At 36.4% G+C, this 15,560-nt stretch overlaps 1 protein-coding gene across 3 annotated transcripts; it reads right to left on the minus strand.

Annotated features, from left to right (window-relative positions):
- Positions 1-2,092: 2,092 nt before the first annotated feature.
- LOC135688743 (DEP domain-containing mTOR-interacting protein) lies at positions 2,093-15,238 on the minus strand. Of its 3 annotated transcripts, none has more exons than XM_089110090.1 (9): positions 13,837-15,238; positions 10,621-10,865; positions 10,061-10,181; positions 9,450-9,631; positions 8,477-8,641; positions 7,739-7,828; positions 6,443-6,513; positions 5,516-5,620; positions 2,093-4,127 (listed from the first exon to the last, which is right to left on the minus strand). In XM_089110090.1, the coding sequence occupies exons 1-9, from the start codon at positions 13,965-13,967 to the stop codon at positions 3,990-3,992; spliced, it is 1,248 nt and encodes a 415-aa protein (XP_088966216.1). In that variant the 5' UTR covers positions 13,968-15,238; the 3' UTR covers positions 2,093-3,989. The 3 variants fall into 3 exon arrangements, with proteins under 3 accessions (XP_088966216.1, XP_088966215.1, XP_065061788.1); XM_089110089.1 differs by having other exon boundaries at positions 3,733-4,127; positions 8,444-8,641; XM_065205716.2 differs by lacking the exon at positions 13,837-15,238 and adding an exon at positions 12,666-13,803 and having other exon boundaries at positions 3,740-4,127; positions 8,444-8,641.
- Between the last annotated feature and the right edge of the window lie 322 nt (positions 15,239-15,560).

Below are 15,560 nucleotides of genomic sequence, written 5' to 3' on the forward strand. Positions count from 1 at the left end.
TTCCAAAATGAAAACAAAAAACAAATATTTCAGTGATACAAAAACTTGTATGTTTAAAAGTTTTTCCTTTTATCAAAGAATTTCAGTGTTAAATTATTTGAATGTCTACACAAATCATCGATGAGAAATAGATAAAAATTATTTTTGCAGAAAATTATTGCAAGATAAGCTGATTTCATCTGCTCAAAGAGCACATGATTTTGCTGAAATTTTGGGATTCTATCCTTGACTAAGTGTTTACAGACAATATATGAAAGCTGGCTTCTATTATGTCACCAGTGAAGACCTCATAGGTTTGTGGTTTGCAGGGTTCCGCTTATTTCCAGCTGCAAGTCTCCTTCAAGCGAACGTCACACAACATAAGTCACGTAGCAGGTTTTACGATGATAAAAAAAATAGTTTAAGAGACAGCAATTCATGTAGCCGTACCAAACTGATGAAGAGCAGAGTGAAAAAAATACATCTGTTCTGCAAAAGCTGATGAAAAACCAGAATTACGTAACAATTCAACAACATAATATTAAATTTCCATCTAATATCAATTTATAACCAAACGTCACTTTTAGGATACATAATTACGGACTTTTATATTATTTAGCTTGATATCGAAAATTCTGATATCCAGCTCACAACAATACTCCCCATTTCCCAATACAGTAAACATTAGCGTATCATAATCTACAATTTTGTATTTCAGACTGCATTATAGCAACGAGAGACGGTGGCCGGCCACAGAACTGTCACATTAACTGCTGACTGAAATTCTGCTGTTGATAGAACTGAAGAAGAACTGAAGAGGCAAGCATTGAACAGTAAAACAGTAGCGTGATAACGTGAATGAAAACGAAAAAAGTAAATTTGAAAAACGTCTTTTCCCTTAACAGTCGTTATTAATTTCAAGATTTTACATCCATTAAATCGTAATTTGATTACTTTGTCGAATGTAGATTTATACCATCTAACGAATTCTTAAACTTTAAGAAATGATAAGCAACAAAGGAGCTAGAACTACACCCTGTAGCACAGCAGATCGCTTTCGTCATGAACGAGGTTACTGTTGGCGACATAATATTTGACACCAACAGCTAGAAAAGCAAGCAATATTAATTTTGGAAGCATGCATCAAATTAGAAGAAGGGGAATGGACGATTACTGTCAGAAGCTTTTTGGTTAAAGGTACCGAAAAAATAATATATTTTTGTTTTCTGAAGGATTTAATTGCCTGCTCTTAGGTTTCTATAGCTTTCACGTGGTTGACCTTGAAATTTCAAGTTTTCTAATGAAGATACAGAAGGGGCACACATGTTAGGTGCCTCAAAGCTGCTGATTCCGAGAATAGCCAAGCTACACTTGAAAATGCTATGGTTCCGCTATTTTGTGCCATCGTCAAATGCTTAACACTTATTAAACGAATCCTCGCTGTCACGTGATATATTAAAAATACTCCCCAATCTATTTAACACAATATAAGTAAATTATTTGAGCTCTTAATAAACCGACAAAAGCTTTAAGATACAAATTTAAGATACAATATACAGAAAATATAACAACCGAGTTTTACAAAGTAAACAAGGTTTAAAAATTCCTTAAAATAGGAAAAACAAAAAATGCAAGCAGTATAATTTGCTGTATCATTACAAATTTAACAACGTCAACAACGCTTTTTCAGGTCTTTATGGAGAGGACACAGGGGTACGAATCTTAAAAATTCATAAAAAGGCCCAAAAGATTATCAATTGATAACTGGCATATATAAAGGCTATTTTATATTCTGAACATTTAAACATAGGACATGGTTCGGCCAGAGAAGTTTGGGGATGGATAATTTCATTATGTCAAATACGAACTTTTAGGGAATGAATCTGCCCTTTGTTGTTAATGTTTATTTTTAGAGTTTTCAATGTACATTCAGAACAGAGCTACAACCAAATCTTCTATCATTGCAGCCTTAACATGGCCCCCGCCACGAATTTTAAAGTGGGGGAGGGGGGGGGGGGCAAGGCTAAAATTTTAGGGGGCTAGGGCTTCTTACCCCTTTTATCGCAGTTTTAAAACTACTTACTTCGCAAAAAAGTGGGGGGGGGGGGGGGGGAATGTCTACCCTGGCCCCTCTAGTGGCGCGGGCCCTGCTTAAAAGAGGGAAACCTTGTATAATTTTAGGGCCAATGTCTACTGTTTTCATAACAGACGTGTTTTACGGTTATTTTGGGGCCGAAATGAAATTAATCATGGTTAGTTGTTAAATTAAAACAGCAGGTCACTGAAAGAAGGGGGATGTAAATCCTTAGCGCCTGCTGCAACGAAGGGATTTGGAGAAGGAAATCCAGCATAAAAATCAATTTTAAACATGAGACTTCAGATGGGAAAGCAGCACAATATCACGGCCTGCGAAGGACGGTCCTACTTAAAAAAGAACTGAAACAACAGCTGTCAACATAAACTACAAGATTAGAGTGGGATAAGACAAACTTTGCGAGGTTAAAGACTGAGATTTTGGTGAGTAAGAACAACTGTTTCGCGAGTAGAAACCACAAATTTGAGAAAAAAACGGCTGGCAAGCAGGTGGACAATTATCAAAGCTCTAGATGATCAAGAAGGGATATCGCCCAAATAGGCTCATCAAGTGTTCATTTTTAATATCAACTTCAAGATGTACATATTGCTACCCGTTTTTTACTCGAGATTTGAGCAAAAATGAAAGAAAAGTGAAGACAATTTTTCAAATGCACGTGAGAGGATAGAGGGAAGGCTGGATTAAAATGTCAAGTTTGGCCAATCAGATTCATAACAACACTGCTCAAAGCAGATACGCCAAAGGATACAATTTTCAATTACGGAAAGATAGTTTTGGTCCACAATAATCAGTTGTTGTAGCTTGAATGATTTCGGTCACTTGTATTCATCTACTTGAAAAAATCTTATTGGCCTAGTCGAGGTCAAAACGCACCTTCATTGGTCGCTATTTGATTGATAGGCTGTTGACTGACCAATCAGACTCATTACAGATAGAAAGGAAGTAAGCAGCAGTAAGGCCAACACTAAGCAAGTACATTTCCAAACAGCCTGTATAGAACCTATGATATCTATGCAGCCAGAGGGTATTTCCAGAACAAGAAATCTTTCACGTAAACTTTGTTCAAGAAATCGTTTTTCATTTTTCAAAAGGTTTTTATTTCATGTAAGTTCTGAAAATAGGTGCGGTGTCTTGTCGTCGTTCATAAGCTTCATGTTAATGTGGTTAGAGTAGGGTACTGGGCAGTGGCGGCTCGTGACTTTCACAGTTGGGAGGGCAGACCATCAATATTGCGATAATCGATAGAAAGGTCGAGTTTGCAAATTTTTCACTGTATTCATGGCTCGATGTTGATCGTCATGGAGCGCAGAAGAAAAAGCATATATAGATGTGGTTGTTGTTTAGCGATGATGTCATTTTATGGGCAAAATTTTTCTTGCCCCGAATTCCTCCAAATAAGCCAATCACAGGTCGCGTTTCGCAATGCTCGAGGTCGAAAATTAGCTTGTGCGCATGTCGGCTAGGGGCAAAAAAAACTTTGCCCGTAAAATGACATCATCGCTCAAGGCACTAGCGGGCCAGAAGCGAGGCTAAGGACGAGACGGGATAGCAAGGAGCTTTTTCTAGAAGAGATAAAAACTTAAATAATTAACCACAGTAAGACTCAAAATTAAATCTTCAAAACCACAGATCTTCAAAATTAAATATGAATATCATAGATTTTCTTTGAATCTTTTTGAGGGGGCATTGCCCCAGATGCCCATTAGCAAGAGCCGCCACTGGTACTGGGTATGAGCAGAAAATCTTAAAGTTAGGCGCGAAAAATCTCATTAATTCAAGGTATTTTTACTGCACATCTAGTTCTTTGCTAGGATAATGGAGCTACAGCGTTTTTAAAGCACTAAATTCGTGCACACTGATTGTAGCACATCAGCAGTTGTTGCTAGGATATCCCTCCTGCGCAGGCGGCTCTTAATTACTCGTGAGATATGCTTCGGAAATGAACAAGGGTAACTAAATCTACCATTGGTCCCTTCATGATTTCTTTAGCTAGTTCTTTATGATTCATAGTAAGCGCATTGCGTCCATTGACGGCTTGTATGTATTGTCGTACCTACGGAAGGAAGGACATTGATTAGGACTTCAGGAACTTCCATAAATAAAAACTTGGATTCGCTATTTACTTCAAACTTTTTGCCAAAGTGTACCTTTGAAAACTTTGATCCTATGGTACAAATAAACCAGACAAATGGAGGCTGAAACTCAAAAGAGGCATTTACAAAAGAGAAAACACATCTCGAGGTAGATGGGCTGACGTATCTAAAACTGTGCTAGCCAAAAAGGATTTTTTTCAAGGTTAGCAGAAAACAGGATCAACTCTCCCACAAACTGCTTCGTCGTGGGCCCTCTTTTCTAATTATTATCTCTGGGTAGGGGCTGTGACTTCCCATTGACTCTTTGTGCTACTTCTTACGACAATTGTTGACGTCTTTACAGGGGTGGTGCTAGAAACTCAAACACGATGTGCCAACAATCTTAGAAATCAAAGTGCCGACGAGTATAAAAATGGTTGCCGACATATTTCATGAACTCCCCGTTAAAGTATCTTTAAATCCTAAAATGTTCTGAAAATGAGTGAAAAAATGCTTTTATCTGTCAATCAAATCGTGTATACCTTCTTTTAAAAAGATCGACGACAACGTAAAGGTCAGGCATCTTGCCCAGCTTTGACTGAATATCATGGAAAAATCTTGTTGACAGTGACAATGGCTAGGCCTAGGAATTGTTCAAATTTTGTTTGCAAATGGTGCCTGAACACTTTCCTTAAGCACAATAATTAGCAGCTGCCATTTTTGCACCCTTATGATTTCAGAACGAACAATCCAGCCTCATAGTTCTAATGGTTTTACTGAAAGTCAAAAAGCCAGCCTGAACTTCTTATAAAATGGTTCTTATAAAAAAATAAATTCCTCCTTCGACAGTTTCAAAGTGTCCTTTTTTATATTGGGCTGCCGACTGGATGTCATTGGGAACTTTTTTTTGGAGGGGGGGGGGGGGGGCAGCCCATGACATCCCATACCGCCATCCCTGCGTCTTTAAAACTTCATTCAGTGCCTCAAAATACGGTTGAATGAACAAAAAGAGCAAAGTAAAAGATGAATACATATGAAGATATATAAAAAATACATTGACTTTAGGCCTATTGGTAATACGATCATTGTATTGCTACTTCAGAATTCTTTGCAGTTTCAAATAATAGACAGGATCCTATCAAATGTTGTCAAAAATACTTGAGTTTTTATATATTATTGGCAATCTCAGTATAAGTTGAACCAAAACAAGATATCTTCAACAGACTACGAAAGAGATCAATTCGAAGAATTCCACAAGGTTTATATTTGGGCCTTCAGCTGTTGACAAAAAGAGCCAAAGCATGTTTGATTAGCCAACTAAGCCGATTAATACTTCATTCCTTGAATATTACTTAGATACTCTTTTTACCTTAAGACCAGCTGATGCTGCTGGCCCGCTTGGGTCGACTGTTTGAACATAACACGGGCCATCGCCACGAACAACGAAGCCGAAACCTACCGAATCACTCATTATCTGCAAGGATAAGAAGTTTTGATACGTGTTATGCAAACTTCAAGGACGTAAAGATTCACAGTTGTAAAGATCTTGGGTTCTTCTTACAACGGTAATTATGTCAGTGAATGGGTGGGCTAGGATAATGGGCCTAGGTTCTGATTAAATAGCACACAAAAGATGCTTGTTCGTTGATCTTATCGCTATAGAGTACCGAAGTGATGACTTCACCAAACATTTTTAGAATTTTCTACTTTTATTATATTTTCCAAAATAGCATTATGAAATAACTCTAAATGTGCAAAATCAGTTGACTGTGTTTAACTTCAAATGTGATCAACACACTTGTAACATAAACAGAAACTAATTAACAAACATTTTGAACGTCACATTACATTTTGAAAGCAGACACATTGCCAGGAAAAGGGATTCACTGACAAACAGGATTTAACTGGACATGAGATTTAACTGAACATGTGACTTAAATGAACATGTGACACAACTGAACATGTGACTTTACTGTACATGTGACACAACTGAACATGTGACTTAACTGCACATGTGTCTTAACTGCACATATGACTTAACTGCACATGTGACTTAACTGAACATGTGACTTAACCGTGCAACGGAAACATATTGGTTCACGCTGTACAAACTGTAGGGATACAATTATAAGACACGCGGAAGGCTTTATTTATCAATGGGTTAGACTTAATTTAATTCAAAATCCATTAGCTTTTGGACATCTCATCCATTTCAAAGCTTGGCCAAAATGAGACACTTTCAACACTGCATCTTAATAAACTCTTAGAATGATTTTTTAACAAAAATATTGCATACTCTGATGTTTTGTGGTATGTACGGGCTTTTCTTTCCCGTAAGTTCTTCAGCTGTCATGTGGCGTAGAACAACTGCAGAAATGAGAAAAAAGCTATTGTATAGTAACAACAACAAACAATGTTAGCAAAATTCATCACTTTACTCTTCGTAAATTTCCGTAAAAAGTGCCCGGGTTTTATCTTCTATCTGAAATATCTAGCATCTATGAAATTGTTTTTGGTTCAATTTTCTCTTATCTACATTATTGCAAATAAAATTAAAACCGTAATAATGTGCTAAAATTTAAAGCCTATTTCTTTAATAAACATTAATCTACAAAGATAATCAGAGAGACAGCACGTTATTGTGAATAGAACATTTTGCCAAAAAGACCCCTTCAGGCAAGATCACACAATTAACATTTTGTAAAAAGTATACAATATTCCTACAGATTTTTCTAGCATCTAACGATCTCTTTACATCCATGATGGATTTACCTTTATGAAAGAGCCCATTGATAGGTTATTGAAAGGATAGCAGTGACTTTCGCAGTTTAGAGTATTCAATAATATTCTAGGGTTTCTGAATAACTGTTCGCAACGAAACAGCTGTTCAACTCTCATCTCATTAACCTAACAACTTCATATCGGAATCCTTTCGAAAATCTTCAATGAACTTGAATGACTTTCCTAAAACACCGTGTAGAATATCAATAAAATATAAATGAAAATCAAAGAGAAAAACAATATCGTAAACTAATGAAGATCACTGATGGTCGCATTGCCTTGTGGTCGCATTTGCTATAACCAGAGACGCCTGCACAAGATTAGGGCAGGGGGCAGTGTTGGTGCCGAGGGCAAATCGTGAGATTTTTCTACTAACATAATCGAGCATTCCTAGGTAAGAGAGGGGCGTGGATGGGGCAACATAATAAAATATTAACTTGAATATGCGCCACCCATACAGATCAGAGATTCTAAACATAGAGGAAATGTTGACGAAATTATCCATACATAAAAATGGGTATTAAATAGTCTTGTCACTATTCAAAATATTTGGTTTTATAAAAACTTTTCATTCTCTGCATTTTTGTGCTAGTGTTTTAATCTTTCTAGTATTTTCTAATAGATATTAACATAAAGAGAGTAGTCAAATTGGTCATCAATTATCGATAAAATTCTATAGTATTTTCTTATTTTTCAGGGCACTTCTTGCCCCCTCTGCCCCTCCTCGCAGCTGCCCTTCCAGCCCTTCTGTGTAGGCGCCCCTGGCTATAACGACAAAACCTTGCGAGCAATATACAATTCTGCTGCAAACCTGGTTTCAATCCTGATTGGTTAATGCTATCACCCTCGTCTTCCGATGATCTAGATGATTTGTCTTCATTAACAAAAGGCTCATTTTTCCCTGCAAGACGAAATAAGAAAACAAATAAAAGTTAGTTTTCATTATGCTTTCATGGTTTTATCTTTGCATTCCTCAACCTATGTGCAAATGTCAATTCTTAGCCTACACCCCGCTAACTTTCAAACTTTAAATTCATAAACACAAATCCTTTGATTATCTATCTTTCTTCCTTTTTTAAAATTTCGTTGGAATCAACTTCTAATTACCTACTGGTTCTAAACCTCTAGCTTTCAAATTCTTGGCGACCCTAAATATCTGTCGATCTATAAGCCGCTTATTTTGACCAAACAGTCTGACTACTTTAGAAAAATCGTGGCAAATCTCCTTATGGTCTGGCAATCTCGAACGCTATCTGTCAATGAAAAAGTTTCCTGATCGTAAATTGTGACATTTCTTGACCGAAATCTTGACAAATCTAGAGTTGATCCAACATAAGCATAGCTTACAAGTCATGAAATTTGTACAATATAAGAATGAATAATCTATCACGTTTTCTGACAGTCTCTTTCAAACGCATCGTCAGTGGAAGATGAAGTACCAGCCAGGAATCACTACCACAAATTTCGCGGGAAAAATGCAATAATATATTTTCCAGTATACAGGACAAAGGCTTACCAGACCAGAGCTTGTGTATGTAATGTTGCTGACCTGGACTCAGCCCCAGTCTCTCAACAGCATCAGCAAGAAGCTTTTGTCCGTATAAATCTTCCTCAAGGCTGACTCCTAGCGCTTTGTAAAGAGGCGTGCATGGTCGGACATCGAAAACGAACTGATAAACTGTTTCATCTTCTTGAAATTCTATCCCTCCTTGCACTTAAGAATAAACAATGATTTTTAGGGATGTAATACAATCGTTCATATGCGGAAGAGAGTACTTGAGGCAATGCAAATAACTAATTTTCTGCTTTAGTAACAAATTTTATATTGGTTATCAAAATTTCTGGGGCTTCCCTTTGTCAATTCGCTTCTTAGGGACCAATGAGGCAAGGATGGTAGAGCAGAGGGGAAGATCAGGAGGCTTAACTATCACTATTGGAATGGCAACTTTACAAAAACACTTATTGGGTCCCCCCCTACCTTCAGGATTAGCTTGGCCATCTTGGTAAATTATTCTACAGCCCTTGATAGAATAACAAAATACTGCTCAGAACTGCTCATTGCTTTATACCCATTTTGCAATATGTGCACACTTTTAAAAATTTAATTTCTCGCACTGAAAAGTGTACACTGATAGCTAATATATGTTAATTTTGATGCTTGTATGTGTTAAGTGAATTTAGGTGCTTAGTATATGTTAAGTTTTTATACCGCTGCCCACATAGATATTACTATTTTTGCAATATTTGAATTATTTAGAATCTCAAAAAGACAGGTACGGGTAATAAGCTCTATTTTAGTAGCCAACTTTAAAAATACTTTCAGCATAGTCAAAATCCAATGATTAATCTGGAGAATCTTATCCAACAATTCTTCAGCCATTTAGAATTTCAAACAGCTTAAAGCAATATTCAAAAACATACATAAGTTTTTTTGTGAGAACATGACTGAAAAGTTGTCTAGTCCATCTGCTTGCCGGTATATTCAATGAAAAAGTGAAAAACTCAACCAGGAAGGAGCATACCATTTCTTAGAATTCCAACCTTCATCAGTTGCTCACCCAAATCAAGTGCCTCAGTGTGATTTTTAGTCTCACCATTCTCAATAAGCCAAGATACCAGCTCAGTGCCAGTGAAACTATGACTTGGCTTTCCTTTCTGTTTACTGTTGTTTGAAGTTATGAAACTGTCTTCAGCAGCACATATCCTGAAAATACATGAAACTAAGCACAGATGGTTGAATGACTTGAAAAAAGTGTGTCTGTGAAAAACATATATGGCATTAAAATCTTTTTCATCAAAACTTTTCTGTGAATTCAAAAATCTAAAACACAGAAGAATAAAGAGAATGATAAAGATATTTTCAATGAGCAAGAAAAAAATTGGCATCATACAAATTTCTTCTATTATTATTAGTCAGTTTTTTTGGTGTGTTTTGATGTAATAAAGTGGATCTACTGATCAAAGCTACAATTAAGGAGTTCTGTGATCATTGACTTCTGATATGAAAAACAGTCTTTTAACCAACTACTATTTTTCATTGGAAACTTTACACATACTCTACTTATCAAACTTAAGCTTCTTTTTCTCTGTATTCAGCTAATCAGATGTTCTTGAAAGTAAACAAAAGTAATACCTCTGGTGCAGTTTGATTCCTTTACTGTATATTTCCAGTTCTGGCTCAATGAACAGTGTGCCATCATCAACTCGAAACTTGTAGAACAGATACTCATCTTTGAAAACATGATCATCACACACTGCAACCAAAAGGGGTAAGGATTTTCATTTGCATGCCACAAATGATGGAAAAGCAACAACATTGGCTTAAAAGTAAATTGGTTACAGCCAGAGTTAACTATGTCAAAGCAATTTTGTGAAAACAAAATGTTCTATTCACCTGTTGTAATAGCAAAAAAAGCATATTAGTCCATATTGGGACATGAACAAGGGGAAGGGCTCAGCCATGTATTTCATAATTATATAATTGTATTTTCCGGAGACATGTTGAACAAAGTTTAGTTACTGACAAAGTGAATAATTGATCAATTTCAAGAGAAGGTCAACATTCCCAACTCTGTGGGTCTTGTACCATGTACCAGGTGCAAATATGCAAATTAAAATAAGCAGTTTGGTTTCTTCTCAAGAAAAATGATTTTCACAATCAATACTATTTTCAAGTGTTCTAGCACAGCTTACCATGGTGGAGTACCCCGTTATCTTGCAACAGTCTCATGCATTTCACAGCATTTTCTCTACTTGTTACTTCTTTTGTTCTAACCATCCAATCAACTGCATCTTTGCCAACTATACAGCAAGTGTATGTTCTGAAATGGTATCTCCTGTCTCCAATTAACCCTGCCTCTTCATGCATGCGAAGGCGAAGCTGTTCACCAATAATAAGTATTTGGCCAGGGGCTCTTGCCATATTGCAAAAAGGAAACCTTTCAAGAAAATTTAAACCAGATAATAAAACTTACAGAACTCATTTGTTTTTACAGGCTTGTAGAATTGTAGCGACCATTGTTAAACGTATTCATGTTTCTCATTTTAATCTTGTCATTCACACCTTCCATTGTCTATGTATCCATAGTTACGTTGTCAACAACACCCTTGTCGCGTCCACTCATTTTATGTCTATACACCTAGTTTTGTAAAGAGTTAGTTTTCATTTCACTGGAGAAAAGACGTAACAGAAAAACCAAGCTGATTTGTTTTCTTCGAGTCGATGGCCTAAGGCACGGTAAACAAAGATTGGCGAGATCGTTCATTTACAACCCTCTTTATTGATAGTTTGAATTTCATGCCCAGTCACAATACGATCTATTAAAGAATAAAGGAAGATTCTCTGAACTTGATGATAACTAGTACAGGTCATTTGCAAGTATATAGGCTGCCTGAGGCACAGGGTGTCAGGGCATATTTTGGATTTGAGACCCAAAAAGTTTGCTAATATCTGAGCCAGATGGTTTCTTGTATGGGTTAAAGAGAATTTTTGAAATTACATGGGACTGTTTTTCCAGGGCCCCTGCTCCTCCCAAAAAAGGATAAAGAATAGCGCCCAGGGTGCATTTCATGTCAACTGTATGCCAAAGGTCCACTGGGGCATTTGTCTAGGTATGCCAAATATATGAGCAGTTAGTAAAACTGTAAATATTGTACACCAGACAAATAAAACTTATTAATAGAGAGAAATTTGGTGCATGAGTCTTTGGGTTATTCTTTTTCATGTAAACTATGTATGTGGCTTCGTGTTTAGCATGCCAATTGACGAAAATGTTTGTTTGCACTTGGAATGCCAAAAAATCTGAGTATACACCAAAGATCTCTGAGTGTAAGTACATGGAATGCACCCTGGTATAGAGCTAGAGGGCTTAGGGGGCTGAGCTAAAAAAGTAGCTCAATTCTATAATTATTATTGTTTTTGCAACATTTTTCATAAGAGCCCCCTGTTGTTATTTTGATAACACTTCATCCTAGCTCTCAATAATCTATAAACTATGTTAAATAACCTTTCAAACAATAGATATTGAACTGGGGGGTCAGCAGATACCCCAGTCCAGTCCGTTTGAGGGTCTTACCGAGTAGTCCGAATGGCTACCAAATGGCCCATTTTCAATAATAACTTAACTGCTCAGTTTAGCTTGCGATTTCTTAAATATAATGGAAAAGATTTATCTTTCCCGAAATAACAACATTCAATAATAAAGAAATTTGTCAAAAAAGGACCAGGAAAGCACAAATAAATTAATGCTACCAAAGAAATAATTTCGGTTTTTATGCTACCGTTTGAGGGGTTTTGTCAAAAAGTACTACCTTTTGAGGGTAATTTTCTCAAATTTTAGCATTATGGCCTGACCAGACCCCCCTGTCAGGCCATAATGGGAGTACCCCCCGGCAGATACCCCACTTCTCTTAACACTCTTTTTATTCGGTTTTAGCCCCCCCTCCACTTTTCTCCACGCTCCGCAGAGCATGAACCCGATGGTATAAAGTAAAAGGTAAATAAAGTATCTGTCAATAAAAGTTTTCAGTGTATTGAAATTACCGAATTATCATTAGAAGAAATTTGAAGTGTTTTTTTGTAAAACGAGAAAGTAAAACGAAACGAAAGTACAATTCAAGTAAATTAGTACAATTCACAAACAAATAAATATCTTATTTCAAATTCAAGAATACAAATAACTGGCCAAAAGCTACACATAGAAATGATTACATAATTTATATAAAAGCTGACAAATTACCTTTTATCGGTGTGATCGTTAAATCAGTGAGTCTTTCGGGATCTGTATTGAAAGGCCACGCTGCTCCCCAATAGAAAAGTTCGAATTTTGCGACAAGAAGTCGCTTCTTCGACCCGCGTGGAAGCGTTTCGGGGAAAAGTAAAAACCAATAAAACTAGGCTGGAAATTATGCTGGTAGTATCCTGCCTTTTTGGTTTCCAATATCAAGCAATAACGAAATTAAACTTCTCTAGCGTATCGAGTTTTCCAACAACTCGTTTCGGGTTGTTGTGCCATGCGTCGACTTTCAGGTGAAATTCGACCCAGAGGGGATTTCGTTAACAACACGTGAGGTCACATATCCATACTAAAACATATCTGCAGCAGGCAACCATACCAGATTATTTTACGGGCTTTGCATGGCAATATTAAAACCGACGTATCGCCATCATGCGGCAAAGTTTGTTAGGCCCCAAACGTGAACTTGTCAACAGCACAACAACAACAATTTTCCTGACGTCACGAGAAATATCAGGAAATGCAAGGCACAAAAAATGAAGTAGAAAGAAGTTTAAATATTGACCGTTATTTCATGATTTATTTTTCTTTTGCATAATTTCTCATTTTCTTGATAAGAGTATGCCAAGCACAAAGTAAATAAAGTAAGCTAACCGCAAATTATCACTTGTGGGTTTTCTACTGAACATGTTATGGCAGGCAGTTTATATTTCATATTTTTCATCATATAATATGATTTCATTTCATCATATTATTTCATCATGTATAAAATACACCACAAACAACACAACTGAAACAAAATATAATAGCCATGCCACAAGATTTTTACTCCGTCTAATTATTTTGCACCCCGGACGTATACGACTGATCATTTAAATCCCTTGACGATACCAACGCTTTAAACTTAGTCAATCTGCACGATCACGGATTTCCGTTTCACTTCAAACAAAAACCTAAATTGAGACAATAACACTACACGTTGGAAAGACACTCGACCCCCGAGTCTCCAAAGCCTTCAGCAAGCAACTCCTACCACCTCAACATATCCTACTCAACTTCAACAATACCAGCCCCACCCAGAGAGAGGGGGGCAAAGGAGCCCTGGAATAAAAAAAATTCAAAAGTTCAGCATTATTTTAAAATGAACTGGTTGCAAGGTATCAAATAATTTTACCTTGAATTCAGTCTGTTTGCCAACGCTAACACATCGGTTCTAAAGTGCTCCTCCTTCATAACATCATTACCCTGAGATAATATCTCTAAACCGCATGCCAATGTTGAAATTTTAGATACCAACTCCAACATTGACAAAAACCAGAAATATAACGGTTGAAAACAAAGAGAACATTAAAAGCTGTCACATCTTGGACTGCTATGCAATTTTATAATCTTGGCAACCTATTATTAAACATGAAAGTGAAGATATGTAACTTAATATCCAATGTTTGCCAACTGAATTCAAGGCAACGGAACAGAGGATATAAGAGGACTGCATAGAATAATAAGGTTGTGGAGCTACCTTTTCAAGAAAAGCTAGCAAGCAGAAATCACGGCAGGAAAGCATTAGAAAATTGATAAGCCGTTTTCTTAAATTACCATGTTATATAACTTCAACTCCCGGCTCACCTATAGTACTGTATAATAAAGATCTAGCAGGGTTTTGGCAGTACTGTTTCTAGATTTCCAACCTTACCATTAACATCTACCTTTCTGTATGGTGGCGAAAGGACATGAATAGTATCCTACGTGCTAGGTTCTAGTTGGACTAAAAGAAACTGGAGTACCATACTTATTCATTTGTTTACCATAAAAATGAGTGTAACTTGCGAAAACATTGGCTGGCAATTGCAAGAACATAATACAGAAGTGAAGTGAAACGCAATTTGTGTTTTTGTCAATAGTGTCTGAGTAGGCCAAAACTAGGAACAACAAAGGTTTATAAATCCAGCACCAGGCTTACAAATAATCCTGATCTCAAATTACAAGGACAATTATTCAAGTATCACTATTCGTAGGATGCGTGTCTACTTTGTAGGATGGTGGGTAACCTTACAAGTTACAATCCAAAGTCCATCAATTAACCAGCCGGGGGAAATGTAGTTGAAACAAAACACACAAGACACGTGTGTCCCTCTTGGCGAATAGAGATTCATGCTTAGCCTAAAGTTGAGCATAGGCGGAATATATTTCAAAACAGAAACAAGATTTAACACGATGTTGAAAAAAGATAACATCATAAAAACCTTTATCTTAAAAAATTAAATTGTTGGACATGTTACTACGCATACTGGCAATAACCAAATGAGTAGTGTCTCTTTCCTAAGTATGTCTATTTGATATTGGCTCTGCGAATTGGTCATGGATCAGGTAATACGACATAAAAGAGTACAAGTTGAGTCAGGTCAAAATGTGAGTACTCCTTTATAAGATATTAGGTCTTTAACTAGCCATATCTCAGCCTTTTTTGAAAATATATCTTAATTTATGAAAATAAATAAAATTTTTAACCTATTTTACACATTTAAAGGGATTCTACGGTGTTCTTTTAATTTCTAATCCCAACTAAAAAATTCAATAAATAGAACTTCATTACACCATCAATTTACCGAATATTTGACATTAGACTTTCTCAAGAATGGTCCACCGAGCCGGATAAAACTTTCCGAATTGGGAATCGCGTTACTGACAGTGTCAAGACATACAATAAAATGAAAGAGATTGCTGTTACAAAGTATAAATGAATATTCAATCTATATAACTATCTATATTTAATAAAAGGTAAAAATGGATCGAAATAGGCGATTAGGCTCAAGCAACGCATGAGACAAGTTAGTAGGAAACACGCGTGATCTAAAAAAACATTTAGATGAACAACTTTATTACAACACATATCAGTAC

The sequence above is a fragment of the Rhopilema esculentum genome, chromosome 9 (assembly GCF_057945365.1).
Source record: "Rhopilema esculentum isolate cy_ngs chromosome 9, ASM5794536v1, whole genome shotgun sequence".
In the NCBI taxonomy this organism is placed as follows: Eukaryota; Metazoa; Cnidaria; class Scyphozoa; order Rhizostomeae; family Rhizostomatidae; genus Rhopilema; species Rhopilema esculentum.